Source organism: Rhinopithecus roxellana, chromosome 3 (assembly GCF_007565055.1).
Source record: "Rhinopithecus roxellana isolate Shanxi Qingling chromosome 3, ASM756505v1, whole genome shotgun sequence".
Taxonomy (NCBI): Eukaryota; Metazoa; Chordata; class Mammalia; order Primates; family Cercopithecidae; genus Rhinopithecus; species Rhinopithecus roxellana.
In genome coordinates this window covers 145,367,924-145,388,046 of record NC_044551.1, presented here as the reverse complement: position 1 = coordinate 145,388,046, position 20,123 = coordinate 145,367,924, and the positions used below count along the sequence as shown (strand labels likewise).

Below are 20,123 nucleotides of genomic sequence, written 5' to 3'. Positions count from 1 at the left end.
TATACTTTTTGTTCCTTGTCAAAACTTTATGACATTGAGAAGTTACTATTTTTATTACGTTCTTACTAATAAGAAATTGTATCTAATGCTGTGTGTGTGTGTGTGTATGTGTGTGTGTGTATATATATATATAAAATGCTGCAACCACTTGAATTACTTTGACTCATATGATGATGCTGAGAGGTTTAATAACTTGCTAGTAACAGAAGCTGTATTTAGACCCAGGATTCTTGACTGTGTTTTCATTGGCTGTGTCTTTTGGACACTATCATGTTTGATGTAGTTATCTTGACTGCCATTTTTTTTTTTCTGTTTGCCACTTTTCATAAGCAAATTTTATTTTTCCTCCAAACGTAACTCCTTGCCAATGTAATAATTTTACTGTAAAACAGTTTTTATATGCCTAAATTTTTATTTTTTTTATTTTATTTTTGAGACAGAGTTTTATTCTCGTCACCCAGACTGGAGTGCAATGGGGTGATCTCGGCTCACTACAACCTCCACCTCCCAGGTTTAAGCGATTCTTCTGTCTCAGCCTCCTGAGTAGCTGGGATTACAGGCACCCGCCACTGTGCCCTGCTGGTTTTTGTATTTTTAGCAGAGACGAGGTTTCACCACATTGGCCAGGCTAGTCTCGAACTCCTGACCTCAGGTGATCCACCCACCTTGGCCTCCCAAAGTGCTGGGATTACAGGCATGAGCCACCGCACCCAGCCTATATGCCTAAATTTTAGTTGTGACCAAGTTTTCATTAGAGTTTCTATATTTTTCAGCCCCTTTTACCCCCACAGAATTTTACTAGAATGATAAGTACTGCTTCTAAGAATACTTGAGATGCCCAAGAGGACTTATGTAACTGTTTGACATGCTTCAGCTAAATTTGAAAACAATGCACAAGCCAGAATTGGAAATACTGATCCCGGGGTGAAAGAATGTATGAGTTGGTTATGGGGTCAAGGGAGCCTATTGTATCATTATTGGGTACACTATGTTGTTTTGCTGGCAATAGCAGAAGCTGTGCTGATAGTTGCAAGTTTTATGGTAGATCTTTTTGAAGTTGCATAGTGGTTGCCAAACCATTTGTTGTTTTGTATCCTTGGCTCAGAGCCTGAAAATTGGTGCATATTAACCTTCTTTAAACAACGGCTCTCCGGGCACCTTGCCTTACATGAAAGGATTCACTGACAGATGTCAGAGATTTTTGTTTTTCATAAGAGAAAACAGAAGCAAAGCTGAAAATCTTTCAATGACTACTCAAATGCACTAAGTCAAAGTGTCCGTGGCATCAAGATGGCAGCATCAGTTCATGGGGCTGTAATTTCTTTTCCACCTTCCTGCCTTTTTGTAAACTTTACTTTGATGTTTGTATTGCACAGGGTTTGTGTATTTATAAAAGTTTCAAAACTCTAGTAAAGTCAGAATCTAATTCATTTAAAAAGTGGCCAGTATGCAGTGCAAGAATGGCTTATTTTGGAATTTAAAAATATATTTTACTAAAGGAACTTAAAACTCACTTGGAAGCCATTCCTTGTTGCTGTTTTAGTGTTTGTTTGCACAAGAATGTGCCTAAAGATTAGTTTGAAGGGTGAAGAGTAGAAATGATCTGGTAACAAACCAACTTCAGGAAAGCTGAATGTTTTAAACTAATGTTTTATAGATTAGTTGGCTGGCCCTACGAACACACCATCAAACATATGTCTATTCTTTATTATTAGATTACTCTACATAAGCTTCTATGTACACCACATAGTGAGTGATGTCCTGGGTACAGATTGTGCCAATTATGTGAAATTCATAAAACGAGAAGGAACACTGGATATTGTGGGAAGTGGTCAACACAGGCTGTACGGTTTTGTGGAAAGTGTCCTGGAATACGTACCAATAGGTGTTTTTATGTCGATAATGATAGAGGATCTCAAGTGAGCTGATTCTGGCATAAAATAAACATTTCTTCTTCTTCTTCTTTTTTTTTCTGAAACAAGATCTCACTGTAAGTAACCCAGGCTGGAATGCAGTGGTGTGACCACAGCTCACTACAGCTTCAGCCTCCAGCCTTCTGAGTAGCTAGGACAACAGGCATGTGCCGCCATGCCCAGCTAATTGTGTGTGTGTGTGTGTGTGTGTGTTTTTTGTAGAGACAAGATCTTGCCGTGTTACCCAGGCTGGTCTCCAACTCCTAGATTCAAGGATCCTCCCACCTCAGCCTCCCAGTGTGCTGGGATTACAGGCGTGAGCCACTGCTCCTAGCCTAAAATAAACATTTCTTTTGATGACAGAACATTAAATTCAAATCTTGTAAATAGTGCTAGTCTCAGGAACCCATACTAACTTTGCTCAAGAACTGTTTTGTAAGAAAGTGTTAAGTAACTGCCGAGGTTGGTGAATACATTTAAAGGATAATCACACTTAGCAAATGTTGAGGAGAGGGTTTTCAGAATTTTCTAGGTGAGAATCATTTTTTACCCAGGCAGGAATAAGCCCAAAGCCCTATTTTCAGTGTTGCACTTAAGCTGGGGTCCTTTCCATCCTGTGTCCAGTGAGGCCCTGCCTCTGTACTTGTGGGTCTGTGCTCAAGTTCTCCCAGTGAGACAGCTGCTGCCAGAAGTAGGACTGAATTCCTGGAGAGTGACTCCAGGAGCAGCCACTTACCCATCCTCAGCTTTCTTGCAGCTTCTTTTGAGTTCTTTTGCTTAAGAAACTTGAGAACAACTTGCTGCCTCTGGCTTTCAAGGTGATTGTAAAACACTACTGGTTTTCACCTTGCTTCTGTTGCTGACTTAACTTTACATTGTGTCTCAGCTTGGAAAATTAATCCTTTTCTTGGGATTACAATAATTACAAGAGGTTAATATTCAAAATTATATTGAAAATGTTTATGTTTAGTTCTTTATTTTGTTAAAAGGTATCATTAATTGACTAGTGGCCAAAAAGCTTCTAGGTTTCACATTGATGTAAACAGTCCAGCTTCCTGTATGGGGTGGGGAGGGGGGTCTTTCTGGAGAAAAGTTGCCTCATGATACACTTAGAAGTCAACATTTGCTCAGTTGGACCTTACTTCTTATTTTTTTTTTGCATAATTTACTTCACCTTTGTGGTTAATAATTACGTTTTCGAATATGTTCTTAGCCTTAATCTATTTCATATATACTACTTATTATGTGCCTTATTACTTTAGCCTTAAATTGTTTTCTCAAGACAGTTCTTTTTAGCCAACATTCTGTCAGTTTTGTTTTCCTGAGCTGTCTTCTAGAGCCTTCTGACTTGATTCAGTATGGACTGGTTGTCCTCATATCTGTTGTATAGTACTATCTTAAATTCCCTTTACTTCCTTGAGTTGAATCTTTTATTTTCTATATTCCATGTTTTCCCCTTGGTTTATTTCTTCATTTTGGTGGATTACATCCTCTAGAATCTTCCTGAGAAAGAATGTTGGAAGTAAATCTTTTGAAACATTCATGTCTGAAAGTGTTTTTTTTAAAAAAATTGTCGTTGTTACTACCTTCACATTTGATTGGTAGCTTGAATGGGTATAAAATTCTAGGTTTTAGATGACTTTACTATCTTTACTACCACTTCTGTTGAATTTTTCATTTCTACTATTATACTTTAATTTCCAAGAATTTTTGTTTTCTTGTTCTCCAAACGTTTTTTCTTTTTAAAAGTAGCATCTTGTTTCATGGTTGTAGTATCTTCTATTTCATGGAAGATATTGTTAATATTTTTAGAAGTTCCCTCGCAGGGCAGAATCCAAATTGGTATGCAAGTCTTTTTGGATTCTTGATGTAAATTGTGCCTCAGTTTTCCTTAAGGACAGTTTAAAATTCAGGTACCTTGAGTCTTTTAAGTCAATTACTATTTATCCGTTTACTTTATAGCTTCTAACATATTGTTGCTGTTGTCTTCTTTTCTAGTATGTTTTTTTCCTTTTTTTTTTTTTTTTGAGACGGAGTCTTGCTCTGTTGCCCAGGCAGGAGTGCAGTGGTGCAATCTCAGCTCACTGCAACCTCCGCCTCCTGGGTTCAAGCGATTCTTCTACCTCAGCCACCTGAGTCACTGGGATCACAGGCGAGCACCACCACACCCGGCTAATTTTTGTATTTTTAGTAGAGATGGGGTTTCACCATGTTGGTCGGTCTGGTCTCGAGCTCCTGACCTTGTAATCCACCCACTTCAGCCTCCCAAAGTGCTGGGATTACAGGCGTGAGCCACTGTGCCTGGCTGGTTTTATGCCTTTTTAAACAATCTCTTAACTGTCGTTTGAAGATGGAAATTAGATGCACATGTGTTTAACCCACTCTGTTTACCAGAAGCTACGATGTAAAAACTGTTCATGTTCATGTTAAAAACTACAGTAGTATGCAAGGGTATACAATAAAGGGTAAAAAGTCTGCCTCTGCCACCTCTCCATACCTACTACCCAGAGGGCAACCAGAGTAAGTCACATGTGTTACCTCCTAAAATTTTTATTGATATTTAGATTTTTCTATTTATATAGAATAATGGATATCATTTAAAGAATCACAAAGAAAGTGTTACCATGTAAATACATAAAAATATATACATATATGGGCTATGGGGTATATGATATAAACATACTATATATATTCAATGTATGTTGAAATTATGGAGTTCTGTACTGATACAAACATCTTAAATTTTTTTAGCTGTTTCATAATATTACATTGCATGAATTTTTCCTAATAAGATCCCAGTTGATGGATCTTTATTTCTTATTTATCTTTTTAAATTATAAGTGCTACTATGAATATTCAGACACATGTTTTTCACTATTTGTTAGTCTATTTTAGATAAATTATTTAAAGTGATGCTTATTCAAAGGGTTATATGCACTTTTTTGTTATGAAGACATGCCAAGTTGTTTTTCAAAAAGGTTAGTCCTCTGCTAATTGTTTATAAAATTGTCTTTTTCTTTTTTTTAAATCCTGTTACATGGTTATTGTGAAACTTTTAAATATTTGACATTCTGATCAGTGAAAAATGCTATCCTGTATTTCTAATTTGCTTGTCTTTAGTTGTATATGAAGATAATCATGTACATACTGACTGTTCTCTTTCTATGAGCTGCATATTCAGTTTGTTTAGCCATTGTTCTTTGTATTATTCATCTTTTTCATGTCAATTTGTAAGAGCCTATTATGTTTGGGAGAATTTTGCCTTGTGTCTGTTACGTCTTACAGATATTATCCTTCACATTTTTTAGCTTGTTTAACCTATTTTTGCTATTTGGTTTATGTTATTTTAAAATGAAAAAATATTGAACAAGTATTGGCTTTGTTTTCCTTGGCTAAAATTATTTCCTTTATGCCTTTAAAATATTACATAGTATTTAACCTCATTTAGAAAATATCAGTGATATTTTATTTCAACTAACTAGTTAATAGAAAATTTAAACTTTCCTCAATTCTGATTCTAACTTTTAAAAGATCACTAAACTTCATTTTCATGTATCTTATGCTATTTTGTAAAAAAATTTCTATTTTCAGTGTTCTACCCAGGAGTTCTTCTTGATTGTCAAAACCTTATATCACCTAAAGTCAGAATTTCAAGCAATAATACCTGCTGTTAATTCCCACGTTCAGTCAGACTTGCTCCGCACCGTTATTTTAGAAATTCCTGAACTCCTCAGTCCAGTGGAGCATTACTTAAAGATACTCAATGAACAAGCTGCCAAGTAAGTACCAGACCCTGAATTCTTCCTTTTCAGCAGTCAGTATACTTCAGTGCATTTGCCATTTGATTTGTGGATTCTTAATCTTTACTAGAATGATAATAGAAGTTGAATGAGTACATATATAATTAGAAATGTGATTGGACCCTAAAAGTGTTACATTACAGTTGGAATATTTGCTATCTAAAATTTGGGCAGTTTACCATCTAGAACAGATATAATACTCCTCCAGGTATCAGATGATGGAAAGGTAAAACACAGGCAAGGCCAAGCAGTAGTAGATTATTAACCCCAAAATGAATGTCAGATATCTTGTACTCATTTCCTATATTTCCAGAGATGTCCTTATATTTAGAATCTGTAAAAGCAAAGTTATCCTTTAAAAGGTAGTTCTTTTATAATGTATTGCACAAAACGTTCTATATAAATGGAATAGGATTTGACATTTACATTTGTCTTTGTTTTCTACATAGGCAAACAACAAATAATGTATCTCTTGGTTTAACCATGGGAATCATGAACTTAAAAAGTGAAAATGATATTAGGGTAATTTTGACAATCCTCAGAGAAGTTAAAAAACAAACCCATAAGTGCTTAGTGACAATTGGAACCTCATTTCCCTGACTTCCTGTGCTTCCCTCTTTCATCACACTATGAAAAATAAGTGATAACTGCTCTAATCAATAAACTTCGAATATGTATTTGCATTTTTTGATTTTTTAGAGTTGGGGATAAAACTGAATTATTTAAAGACCTTTCTGACTTCCCTTTAATAAAAAAGAGGAAGGATGAAATTCAAGGTGTTAGTGACAAGATCCGAATGCATTTGGAAGAAATACGAAAAATACTAAAAAATCCTTCTGCACAATATGTGACAGTATCAGGACAGGAGGTAATGTCAAACCTACTTTTATTTTCTATTAGTTTTCCTCTAGTAGAAAAGCTATTTTAAAATGTAAATAAAAATCTGAGGATAGGATATGTATTATCTCTTCAAATTTCCTTTTTGTTCCTTGGAAATATGTTGTAATAACTTGTTTTGATAAGAATTATTTTAATGATGGTGTTTTATTAGTGTCTTGTGAAAGTAATGCAACTTAATGTTATATGTGTATTAGCGTTATCTGTTGAAATTATATTATAGAAAATCTCGATTATTATGAATAGCAACTTACAGAATTCATTTGTTCTAAATCCAGGAAAGAGAAGTTAGTCTTTGATCCCTGCCTTACAGATGATGAAATAATACAAAGTTGGCCACCTGTGTTGATTGGCTCATGTAGTGATTAAACGGTGGGGCTTCCTCCTAAAGTTAACCTCCTAAAGTTAAGAGTATAGCTGCTAAAAAAACAAATCTAGAGTGAAAAACTACACTTAGTGAGTCTTCCATAAGATTATGGTACTGTTTAGAATATGTTTCTTGGGGTGTGTACTTCTGTTTAAAGTTTGATACTAGTGTCTGAATGAGAACCAGAAAAGGAAGAAGTATGCCTTTTAAATATGGTTGTACTTTTCAGTCCTATTCTGAGTCTTGAGGCATGCTACTCCTATATCTTATGTTTAATAAAATATGAAGATTCAAACAGAGGGAGTTTGAGAAATTCTGTTTTATTAAAATACCAAATTAGGAAACTTATGGATAACTTCTATACAGTGAGCATTTTATTCAGGATTTTTAAAAAATAGATATTTTTCTGGTGGGGAAGAACTTAATTTCAAATCAAAATTTTTAACATTTACATTGCTTTGTGTGTTTTGGCAAAAGATTGTTGGTTGTATAGTTATTTGAAATAAGAAGCTCTACATTAATACAGAATATTCATTAAAATGTTTGTCTTGTGTTATTTCATAGATTTACCCATTAAGTCAACCTGTCTTCTGAACTACAGTTATTAAGATATTATACTCAGCAGACATTCACAATGCCACATGGAGCTCTATATAATAGAAAAATGATTTGACAATATTTATACTTAAGTTTATTGTCTGAACAGACAAATACCAAATATTTAATTGTAATTCTTGTTTTTACTATGCAGTCATGACCTTGCAAAGTGAAAATTGGCCTAAAGGCCACCATTCTGGCTATTGGTTTAAAATCAGATGATGAACATTGCTTTAGTTACTTTAATAAAAGATATGTAGTAGAAAAGTGGCTGCCTGGTGTTACAGTGGAGAAAGCTAAGTGTAAGTGCCAGTTCTACCATTTACATGCTATATGACCATGGAAGAGTTACCTCTGTTATAAGACTATTATGGAAACCAATTAAGTTAAAATACATGAAAGTGCTTTTTAATCATAAAGTGCTATGCTTATACTACTCATATAATAACAATAATAGTAATAGAGTTACCATTTATCAAGTACTTGTTAAAGTCTAGAACAGTGGTAGGTGCCTACATATATTATTTAATTCTTGTAACAACGCCAAAAAGGGTTGGTCATTCTAGTTTTGTTGGAAATAAAACAGGTTTGGAGTAGTTAGATAAGTTACCCAAGGTCAGAAGCACAAATCCAGCCCAATTCTGCCAGACTCTTGTCTTTCTATTATGTTAATATCAGTATTTCATTCCATTTATTAATTCCAAATATTAACACAAAGGATTCTCAACACTATGGATTTTATCTGACAAAATCTGGACATTTTTAGAGCTCATAGTATTCAAAATAAAATTTAAGTTTTGGAAAGACGGTCCTGGATTCATTTGGTAGTTTTTGAGTAAAAATGAAAGAAAATTATCAGGAATTCATAAGAGATAGTAGACTGGTTATTCATTATGAGTGTGGCATTGAGGTTTAAGAAAAAGTACAGCATGGAGATCAACTAATTGTATTAAAAAATATTAGAAAAGAAGATCAGTTATGTTTTGTCTTTACTAGGTTAAGTTGATGAATTTAAGGAACAAAGTTTCTTCGTTATTAATAGTAGGATGGATTATTGTTGGTTTTTAATAATCTTCTCTAGGATTTTAGTAGAACGTTAACACAAAATTACTTTCATAAAACCTTTTGAAAATTAATGATTTCATTTATTGGAACGCCAAAGGAATTCTAAATATTCAAACTTGTTTTCATCAAATTCTGTTTTAAAAAAGACTATAGTGGCTCACACCTATAATCCCAACACTTTGGGAGGCCAAGGCAGGAGGATTGCTTGAGCTCTGGAGTTTGAGACCTGCTTGGGCAACATAATGAGACACCATCTCTAAATATAAAAATAAAATTAGCCAGGCATAGTGGAATGTGTGTATAGTCCCTGCTACTCGGGAGACTAAGGTAGAGAATCGCTTGAGCCTGACAGGCTGAAGTTGCTGTGACCCGTGATCATGCCACTATACTATACCCTGGGCAACAGAGTGAAACCCTGTCAAAAAAAAAAAAAAAAAAGACTAACGGTATTCTCAAATTATTTAAAGGTACTTAAAAGACTAGGAAGAGACTCCATCAAATATGATTATCTCTGAGAAGTGAGGGAGGCAGGGTGGAAAACCCTTATTTTACATTTATTGGTGCTTCTTTATACCTTTCTGTTCTGACATTTTATTTCTATACATACAGCTTTTGTAATAACCTTAAAAGACCCATTATAGCAGCCCAATGTGATCCATGTGATGGTATGTGGATCTTGTTATTTTTACCAAAATTAGATAAATGTGCCGGTCTGTTAATCCAGTGTTATTTTGACAACATTCATTTTTCACCTCTGTTCCCAGCTTTTATATACTCATTAGAATACTAAAACCTTATTGTATGATGCCTTATTGTCTCTGACTATGTAAGTATTGGCTTAGAAGAAATTAATGAAAGCAGAAACTTTATATTTTTATATAATAATGTACATACATTATTATGTATTATGTAATGTATGTATGTATCTGTGAAAGTATGTATGTATGTAATGAAAGCAGAAGTTTACATAGTTTACTGCTTCTGTTACAGTCTCTATCATATTTTATGAATATAGACCAATTATCTCTTAACCTTGAATCAAATATGGAATGGAAATGGGGAAATATTTACATTGGGGGCAGTACTGATAAGTATTATTATTACTAAGGGAAAAAGAAAAATATTGGAAAAAAATCTTTAGAAAGAGTTTTATTAATTGACAGCATGCAGCATATTCGAATATCTGTTTACTATGTTTAAAATGTGGAAAATAATCTGTTAAATCTGAGTACTTTTTACTTAGATTTAAAATATAGTAAAAAATGCTTAAATTATTAAGAGAATGAAAAGTGGGGAGTAGGAGGAATGGGTTAAGTGTGGTGCTGGAGAAAACAGCAGTTTCTGGAGTAAGAATTTCGGCAAACCTAGTGATGTTTCCAGCCTGGTGATACCACAGGCTATATAGATTGAGTAACAATATCTGACATTTAACTAAGACAGAATTGGGTCCCAGGAGAAGAATATGAGAGATTGCTATAATGAATCAAGGCAGGTTACTCACATCAACACCTAAGAAACAAAGTCAGGAACTATAAAGCAGGAAAAGTTGCTATGAGAGCTTTCTAAGATTACTGGAATGTATGCTATTTTTCTATGTTAGTTTTCTTTTCTTTAGTAATAAAATTCTTAAACCAAAGGCCCACCTGTTCATTCTTAGAATGTTAAAAAAAAAGAATAGCTAGAGAAAAAATTTTGTATCTCATCATCGCTGTAGAAGAGAAGAAAAGCTAGCAGATGACCAATCTGAGGAGGAACCCAGGCTGAAATTCTGAGGACTGCTGAGTGAGGAAAAGGGACACTCAGGATCAGTCCAAGGACCAGCCCCTGTCTGAGGACGTTAACTTGTGCCTTCCTGACTCCTGCTGTTTTCCCACCTGCATTGGCACTGTATTGGCTCTGTATATGGTGGCCCACTGTAGCGATTGTGGTCCTAGAGTAGAACTTTTGATACTTACAGATTGAATAGTTGTGGTCCAAACTGTTCCCAAGGTGCTCCTTGTTCAAAATGTCCGTCATCCCTTAGGCGGTAACTCCTGTGGAGCTCTGTCAGTCATTATGCATCTGGATGTGTCCTTCCCAAATATCAGTGATCCAATCAGTCTGTTCCTGAATTTTGCTGTTTGCCTTTAGCAGAGCACTTTCCAGAATTATTTTATAAAAAGGCCAACATCTCTTTTGGTAGAACACTTTAAAATAGCAGAATTATTTAGCACAGTTTAAAAGTGGTTTTATGTTTCCCATTAATGATTTTTTTTGTGGTTTTTCAAAAGTTACTTTTTGTAGCCAAAGGAGGCTTTTTAGACTCTTGACTATTAACTGTTTAAGTGGGTGTAGCAGATTTGAAACTGTATTAATTCTCTGTACATGAGGGCATCACTAGTTCAAAACATTTTTCTAAGGGAAATTAGCCACTAATTCTTAATATAATTAATGTAAAAACTACAGTATTTCTATTAATGGGAAAAATAAACTCAAGAACCATGTTGATACTGTTATTAATATGAACATTATAAATACCTGAAGTTATGTGCATATAATAAAACTGATAAATGTGAAAAAGTTCTCATAGCTGCCTCAAAATTACAACCACACAGCTTCTGGGGTTCCATTACACTCAAAATGGGTTTTTAGAAATTTATTTAAATGAATCATTGAATTGTTTTTTTTGTTTTTGTTTTTTATTGAGACAGAGTCTTGCTCTATCGCCCAGGCTGGAGCGCAGTGGTGCGATCTCAGCTCACTGCAACCTCCACCTCCTGGGCTCAAGTGATTCTCCTGCCTCAACTTCCTGAGTAGCTGGGATTACAAGTGCCTGCCACCAGGCCTGGCTAATTTTTGTATTATTATTAGTAGAGATGGGGTTTCACCATATTGGCCAGGCTGGTCTTGAACTCCTGACCTCAGGTAATCCGTCCGCCTTAGCCTCCCAAAGTGCTGGGATTACAGGTGTGAGCCATCGCATCCAGCCTGAATTTGATTGTAATAATACAGGAATGCAAGCACACTGAGAAGAAGTAATATATAACTAAGGCTAAAAATGAATGGTTTGATAGAACTTCACTTGCTTCCTGGCTGATGAGAACTTTATTTACAGAGCACAGGTGGATCTATAAAGATATTATGAATGTAAATTAAAATGATAATGAGGTATTATCTCACCCCAGTCAAAATGACTTTTATCCAAAAGACAGGCAATAACAAACGTTGATGAGGATGTGGAGAAAAGGGAACTCTCGTACACTGTTGGTGGGAATGTAAATTATAGTACCACCATCACTATGGAGAACAGTTTGGAGGTCCCTCAAAAAAAAAAAAAAAAAAAAAAAAAAATAGAGCTACCATATGATCCAGCAATCCCACTGCTAGGTATATACCCAAAAGAAAGGAAATTAGTATATTAAAGAGATATCTGCACTGCCGTGTTTATTGCAGCACTATTCACAATAGCTAAGATTTGGAAACAAATTAAGTGTCCATCAACAGACGAATGGGTAAAGAAACTGTAGTATGTATTCACAATGGAGTACTATTGAGCCATAAAAAAGAATGAGATCCTGTCATTTGCAACAACATGGGTGGATTATGGAGGTCATTAGGTTAAGGGAAATATGCCAGGTGCAAAAAGACAAACTTGGCATGTTCTCACTTAACTTGTGGGAGCTAAACATTGAAACAATTGAACTCATGGAGATACAGAATAGAATGATGGTTACCAGAAACTGGTAGTGGTAGTGGAAGTGGGGAGGATGAGGGGATGGTTAATGGATAAAAAAGAAACAGGAAGGATGAATAAAACCTAATATTGGTAACAACACGGTAATTATAATCAATAATTTAATTATACATTTAAAAATAACTAAAAGAGTATAATTGGATTATTTGTAGCACAAAAGATAAATGCTTGAGGTGATGGATACCCCATTTACCCTGATGTGATTATTATGCATTGCATGCCTGTATCAAACTATCTCATGTAACCAAAGAATATATACAACTACCCTGTACCCACCAAAATAAGAAAAAGATATTATGGTTCATATAAGTGAAAACTTAAAGAAAACTCTCATATGGAAAGAAATACTTTCTTCTCTTTATAGTTAGGGAAGTCAGTGCTTTCCTGTGAAGATACTTCTAGAGGATTTCGGTTCCTTGGGTAAAAACTATCTAAAAATCTTCTCTGTTCAGAATAGGGGAGGATCATATCTCAGACCAGTGTAACATCTACTAATTGAATATTTTAAAATCTTATATGCTTAGAAATTCAATCTTTTATGAGTAATAGAATTCTTAAGATAAGTCAGTATTAATAAATGAAAGAGATGGTTAATGAAAAAGCCATCATTCAGAGTATATGTATAACAATATTAGAAACATGAAAGCCCAAGTATTACAAATGTTTTACACAACACAAATTGTACTTTGTCCCAAGTATTGAACCCTTAATAATATTTGTCTGTATTGACATATATACAGTCTGAAAAACAATACTGGACTTATTTTGAGTGTTTAACAATATATAATAATTTGTTATACCACAATTTGGGGAAAGCTTTAAAATATATAATGATTACTCATCTAAATATCTGTTTATTTGTATTTGTTTTAGTTTATGATCGAAATAAAGAACTCTGCTGTATCTTGTATACCAACTGATTGGGTAAAGGTTGGAAGGTAGGTTTAAAATACATTTTTTTCTTACAATGAATTATAATGACATCTGTATATCTATGTGCTACTGGGCTCATAGTAGCCACGTTCTTGAAATTACAAGCAGTTCTTTTTCTTTTTATTTTTTCTTATGGAACTTTTTTTTTTTTTTGCAGGGGGAGAAATAGTCTTGCTCTGTTGCCCAGGCTGTAGTGTAGTGGTATAATCTCAGCTCACTGCAACCTCCACCTCCCTGATTCAAGGGATTCTTGTGCCTCAGCCTCCCGAGTAGCTGGGACCACAGGCGTGCACTACCACCCCTGGCTAATTTTTGTATTTTTAGTAGAGATGGGGTTTCACCCTGTTGGCCAGACTGGTCTCAGACTCCTGACCTCAGGTGATTCATCCACCTCAGCCTCCCAAAGTGCTGGGATTACAGGCGTGAGCCACTGTGCCCTGCCCTTTCTTAAGGAACTTTTAACCAAGGAGATTATTATTTTTAACTCTTTATCATTGATTTTAAAACATTTTTCAAAAGGGTATCTTATTTTTACACATTTGTTTTCTTATTTTGTAAATTACTGTTTTATTCTTATAGCACAGGGTACACATGGAAGAAAAGTTGAGGAACCTTCAGTTGTAAGATTAATTTAGTTGCTTTTACTTCATGATGAATGCTATGCCTGACATTTCTTACAAGAAGCTGCAATTTCATTTTCTACCTCACCGAACTCCACATTTCTTTACTCTTAATGCCTTCCTTGGCACATAATTATTGTAATTCTTTACATCTTTTTTTTATAACCCAGATCGTGAATTGATGAAAATAAATTAATCAAAAACAAATTTAGAGAACCACAATAGGACTCTGCCTTTTCTCCTTGGTTAGACATTAATCTCCAAGAGAGGACTCATTTGAAGACAGGTATTAGGGAAGTATATACAGCTGTGAGTAGTATCCTTTGTGGAATATTTATTAGTACTGTCATCAATAAGTTGCACAAACATAAGATGAAAATGGTACATTTGCCTAAGATGGTAGAAGAGGGGCCAGTAACTGGTAATAGTGTACAGGCATTCTGTTTTAAGGATAAAGGGAAATTTTGACATAATGTGTGACTGATTAATTTATTACACATATAATATACATATATACAAAAATACAATGATACATATATATATATATATATTTTTTTTTTTTTTTTTTTTTTTAAGACGGAGTCTCTTTTTGTCACCCAGGCTGAAGTGTAGTGACGCGATCTCAGCCTATTGCAACCTCCGCCTCACGGGTTCAGGTGATTCTTCTGCCTCAGCCTTCCAAGTAGCTGGGATTACAGGCACCTGCCACCACTGCTGGCTAATTTTTTTTTGTATTTTAGTAGACATGGGGTTTCACCAGGGATGGGCCAGGCTGGTCTCGAACTCAAGTGATTCACCTGCCTTGGCCTCCCAGTAATTTATTATTTTAACTTAAAAAGAAAATGTTTATTATCCATTACCACATCATCAGATGCTGAAGGCACAGGCATGGATTTCTTTCGTTCTAATACCATCTTTTTTTTTAAATGCTGCCAGAAGCTGTACTTTAGATTTGAGTATTGTTGATTCTAGGGGATGTTGTTTTCTCTTTTTGCAGACATTCTTTCCTTTATCTGCTTTTGTCCTGTATCACAGCTAATGAGTGAAATATGCATTATGAAGAGAAATTACCAAAAACCATGTTAGTCTGTCTACAACAATAACCAAAATATCTCACTAAATGAGTTTTTCCAGAAGATAAAGCTTTGATAAATATGTTGGCATAGAAGTCTAGATGATACAATTTTAAAGCAACAAGCAAGGCATAAAATCAGTGACACCATCTTTCAAATGTTCAGTAATGTAAATTGAATCAACAGATAAGATAGTTTGGGAAAGGCTCATTGCAATTTATCTGTTGGGCCATAGGGTTTTGACAGAGATGGGTTAGAACATCAGGAGTCAGATATTGAATGCAAAAGGCCCACCCCTAATCCAACAACTTGGCAAATTAAAGTGCAACAGTGTATTACAAGAGTTGGGAAGCAAACAAAGACCAGACGCCTTGACCTTTTTTTCTTGAAGACTTATCATAATGACAGCATTAACAGCAATGGCAACCACCACCACCACCACCACCACCACAAAACAACTAATTTTTGTTGAATACTTATTGGCGCTCTCCTAAGTGTTATCTGTTTGATCCTGTCAACAGTAACTATGAGGTAGATATTATTATCCCCGTTTCATAGATGAGGAAAGTGATATTTAGAGAAGGTCTATTTCATTTGCCCCAAATCACATAGTTAGTGAGTAAGTAGCAGGACCAGAGCCTCGACCTGGCTTCTCTGACTGGGGACCCATGGCATCCCCTGTTGTGCTCTAGCTACTGAACGGAGAGCAGAGATGATACTTAAGCCCAGATGGGGAGCATGTGGTATTTCTTCCCATCCAGAGCCACTGTGAATCTGTACAGATCACAGTATCCTGAAGATCTCTTTCTTAATTGCCTCCTGAATTAATGCATTGCTATTCTTTGTAATGCTTTTTATTTTTCTTTTTTCTCTGAAATACTTCAGTCATACAGAAAAGCCCATAAAACAATAATATAACCTTCACCAGTGTATCTACCTCCTAGCTTTATCACACTTTCTTTTACCATATTTGCTTCTGATCTTTTTTAAAGAGCATTTTCACTTAGTATAATTTAAAGAAAAAAGCTTTTTGCCTATGAAATAAAAGTTCTAAACTCTGACTTTGCCATATGGGTATAATTTGAGATGCATTTTAAAAGGCTTCCTGAGCAAAGTCATGTTCTTTGGAATCAGTAGAGTTCAGGACCATAATTAAAGAATGTTCTTCTATTTACAGCTGTTTATTTTCTTTTTTTTTTTTTTTTTTTTTTTTAGAAATTGTATTGGTCCTGGAGAAAGGGAGGCAAGCAGCCCCTGCCTCCCGCTCAGAGTGCCCCCAGCCCTCACTGTTTCCCGTTGCCATTGATGGGGAGGTTCACATGCTCAGGGGAGGCCAGGAAAGCCTTGAGCTTGGGCCGGGCACTGAGGCGCGCCACATAGGCCGAGAGCAAGGGGAACGCATCCAGGCAGCCGGGGGCCAGGACCTCATGGATCAGCAGCAAGTCCAGCAGGTTGTAGTCAGCGAAGGAGATCTGGTCTCCCACAATGAAGGTCTTGCCTCCCTGGTTCTGGGACAGCAGGGTCTCAAAAGGCTTCAGTTGCCCGGGCAATGCCTTCACATAGTCATCCTTGCCCGCCTCGTAGTTGGTGTAGATGAGGGAGAGGTATTTGCAGCGGAGGTCCTCCACGCCATCATTCACCATGTCCACCAGGGCTGCCTCCCGCTGGTCCTTCCCATAGAGCCCAAGAGTGCGGCCCAGGTGACGCAGGAAGGTATTGGACTGGTACAGGGTGAGGTCTCCGTCCTGGAACTTGGGGAGCTGCCCATACAGGCAGGAGGCTTTGAGAGAGCCCTCTTGCCAGGTCTCCACTGTTACCACCTCCTCCTTCCAGCTCTGGCCCTGGTCTGCCAGCAGCATGCGCAGGGCCGCGCAGCGGCCTCGAACTGGGAAGTAGACCACGGTGTAGGGCGGCATGATGGCACACGCGGCGGCGGCGGCGGGGACGACGAAACTCCAGCCCAGCTGTTTATTTTCAAGGTTCATCAGAGAATAATAAATAACTATTTTTATTTTCTAAAGTGATGGCATTTCAGATTTTTTACTAACCTTGATTTCCTATTTATGTTTTTTCCTGTCTTCTAGCACAAAAGCTGTGAGCCGGTTTCACTCTCCTTTTGTTGTAGAAAATTACAGACATCTGAATCAGCTCCGGGAGCAGCTAGTCCTTGACTGCAGTGCTGAATGGCTTGATTTTCTAGAGTGAGTTTACAGTGAAAAATATGATCTGACTTTTTGCTATGAGAGACAGACTGGAAAAATCTTTCCATCAAAAAGAAAATAAGAGGTTACAGCTTGTGACCCACCATAAAATAGTTGAGTACATGTGTTGTCTGATTTTATTTCTTTTTTTTTTCTTTTTCTTTTTCTTTTTTTTTTTTTTTTGAGACTGAGTCTTGCTCTGTCACCTAGGCTGGAGTGCCGTGGCACGATCTCAGCTCACTGCATCCTCCACCTCTCAGGTTCAAGCAATTCTCCGTGCCTCAGCCTCCTGAGTAGCTGGGATTACAGGCACCCACTACTACACCCAGATAATTTTTGTATTTTTAGTAGAGACGTGGTTTCGCCATGTTGGCCAGGCTGATGTTGTACTCCTTACCTCAAGTAATCTGCCTGCCTCGGCCTCCCAAAGTGCTGGGATTACAGGCTTGAGCCACTGCACCCAGCCCGAAAGAAATTTTTAAAATCTACTGAAAGTTAAGATGACCACCTATACACCCTTCACCTAGGTTCATCACATGTTAGCATTTGCCACATTTGCTTTTTATCTCTCGTATTTTTTTCCTGAAACATTTGGAAGTAAGTTTTAGACATCATAACACTTTACTCCTAAATACTTAAACCTGCATCTTTAAAAATAAGGACATTCTACTATGTAATCTTAACACCATTATTACATCTAAAAAAATTAACATTAATTTGTGAATATATTTGAATTTCTTGAATTTTTCCAATGTTGCCCTCCCTTTAGATTTTAAAATGAAAGATGTAATCAACTTTTACATGTTGCATTTGGTAATTATGTTTCTTTAGTCTATCTGAACCTAGAATTGTCTGCCATCTTTTTTGTTTTTTTACCATGGTATTTTTTGAAGACTCCTTACCATTGTCTCAAAGAATGCCTCACATTCTGGATTTATTGATAGTCATATATTTATATTGTCAGTTTTAAGTCATGGTGTGCTGGCGAATGGTTAATAGCCAGGTCTTTGGAAGGGCAGTCATGTTTGTAGAGTTTGCTGGTTTCTGAAGTGTAAACACTCCCACCAGGGCTGATGTGAAGCTACCACTGGACTGGAGTTGGGAAGAGATGTGCACAGTTGATTTTCATGAGTCCATAGGAGCCAGCTCTAGGCCACCACTGGTCTGAGTACTTTATATATAAACTTATTATTTTTCATGTGACTCCTGTAAGGCTAAATATCATACCCAACTTACAAATGAATAAAGTGAGATTCAGAAATAAGAAGTTAATCTTCTAAGGGTAAGGGTTGGAGCCCAGATTCAGCCCCAGCCATCCGGCAGCCAGGTATGTGGCCTTTGCCAGCCTGCCTATGGTGAGCCCGCAGGCGTCAGTCTAAATACATCTCTGTTAGTCTCTTACTTTAAAACTGTAAACAGGCCAGGCGCAGTGGCTCACACCTGTAATCCCAGCACTTTGGGAGGCCGAGGTGGGTGGATCACTTGAGGCCAAGAATTCAAGACCAGCCTGGCTAACATGGTGAAACCCTGTCTCTACTAAAAATAGAAAAATTAGCCGGGTGTGGTGGCAGGTACCTGTAATCCCACCTAACTCAGTAAGCTAATGCAAGAGAATCACTTGAACCGGGGAGGCAGAGGTTGCAGTGAGCCGAGATTGCGCCTCTGCACTCCAGCCTGGGCAACAGAGCATGACTCTGTCTGAAATAAATAAATACAACCTTAAACAGTAAAAATTCAGTGATGTCCTTCAGGGAGCTTTATTGTATTTCAAGTAATCAACCTGAAATGAAATGAAAAAAACAAAAAACAAAGAAGATATGTGAGAATTTTTACAAGGAAGTAAGTTGGTACCAATCTTTTTGCCCTGAGGAGTCTTGAATTATAAGACCAGGAAGAGATTCCAATTTACTTAAATCTTTTGAGACTATCTTGACTCAGAATCTTGAATGTAGGGATGGAAATTTTGTCTATTCAGTTTCTTTTCTATTTCACTTTCAATTTTCTATTTTAAGGGTTTTCAGAGCCTTTGAGTCTTTCAGTTCTCCTGGCTTTTTCCTTAGTATTACCACTGAGAATGTGAAAACTGAACTAAAATTACACCTTTCAGTCTTCAAGGACTCACATTCTAGAAGGGTCCTGGGATTTGATGAGGTAATTTCCTGTTCACTCTATTCAGACCACACATAATTTCATAGATCTGGCTTCTATTCTCTGTCATTATTCCAGACTAAAGAAAGTTCAGTACTCCCAGGCTAATTATCTTGGTGTTATTCTTGATTCTTTCTTCCCTTTGGTCCCTTTGTCTGTTATCAAGTTTTTTTTTTTTTTTTTTTTTTTTTTGGGTCTCACTCTGCCACCCAGGCTGGAGTGCAGTGGTACAATCATGACTAATTGCAACCTCTACCTCCCCAGCTCAAGCAGTCCTCCCACCTCAGCCCCCTAGTAACTGGTATCACAGGCATGCACCACCACACCTGGCTAATTTTTAAGTGTTTTTGTAGAGACAGGGTTTCTGTATGTTCCCCAGCATAATCTTGAACTCCTGGGCTCAAGTGATTCACCTGCCTCGGCCTCCCAAAGTGCTGAGATTATAGGTGCCAGCCACCATGCCCAACCTGTTATCAAATTTCTGATTGTCTTTTTCCACCTTCGAGATGTTTCTTTGATTTGTCCCTTTTTATGTTGTCTTCTAACAGCCCATTATTACCTCAAACCATTCTTACTGTATCAGCCTTCTGACTGGGCCTTCTACTAGGTTGACCCAGGAGTTTTTATTATATTATCCCTACGCTATTATTGAGGTTGCAAAGAGTGAGCTAACAGTAAATATAACATCACAGAAGCATATGATACTCTTAATTACTAAGTGAAGAAAATGATGTAAAAAAGTAAAAGTATGATACAATTTTATATGTGTATTTTCA

General features: G+C 36.5%; 2 protein-coding genes across 5 annotated transcripts in view; one reads left to right on the top strand and one right to left on the bottom strand.

Moving 5' to 3' along the window:
• The window catches only part of MSH3 (mutS homolog 3), a 227,530-nt gene that overhangs the window by 109,789 nt on the left and 97,618 nt on the right, over positions 1–20,123 (top strand). For all 4 annotated transcript variants that reach the window (XR_004056310.1, XM_010386022.2, XM_030927020.1 and 1 more), the window contains exons 14-17: positions 5,505–5,692; positions 6,413–6,581; positions 13,246–13,310; positions 17,083–17,199. Coding sequence is in view for 3 of the 4 variants with exons in the window: in XM_010386022.2 (XP_010384324.2) it covers positions 5,505–5,692; positions 6,413–6,581; positions 13,246–13,310; positions 17,083–17,199 (539 nt within the window). In the remaining variant the exon portion in view is untranslated. The remainder of the gene's footprint in view (positions 1–5,504; positions 5,693–6,412; positions 6,582–13,245; positions 13,311–17,082; positions 17,200–20,123) is intronic.
• Positions 16,210–16,956, bottom strand: LOC104680184 (glutathione S-transferase P). The gene has a single exon (XM_010386021.2). It carries the CDS (start codon positions 16,912–16,914, stop codon positions 16,282–16,284), a length of 633 nt encoding a protein of 210 aa, XP_010384323.1. The 5' UTR covers positions 16,915–16,956; the 3' UTR covers positions 16,210–16,281.

Coding starts and splice junctions, on each gene's coding strand:
- LOC104680184 (XM_010386021.2), bottom strand. CDS start 16,914: ATGCCGCCCTACACCGTGGTCTACTTCCCAGTTCGAGGCCGCTGCGCG.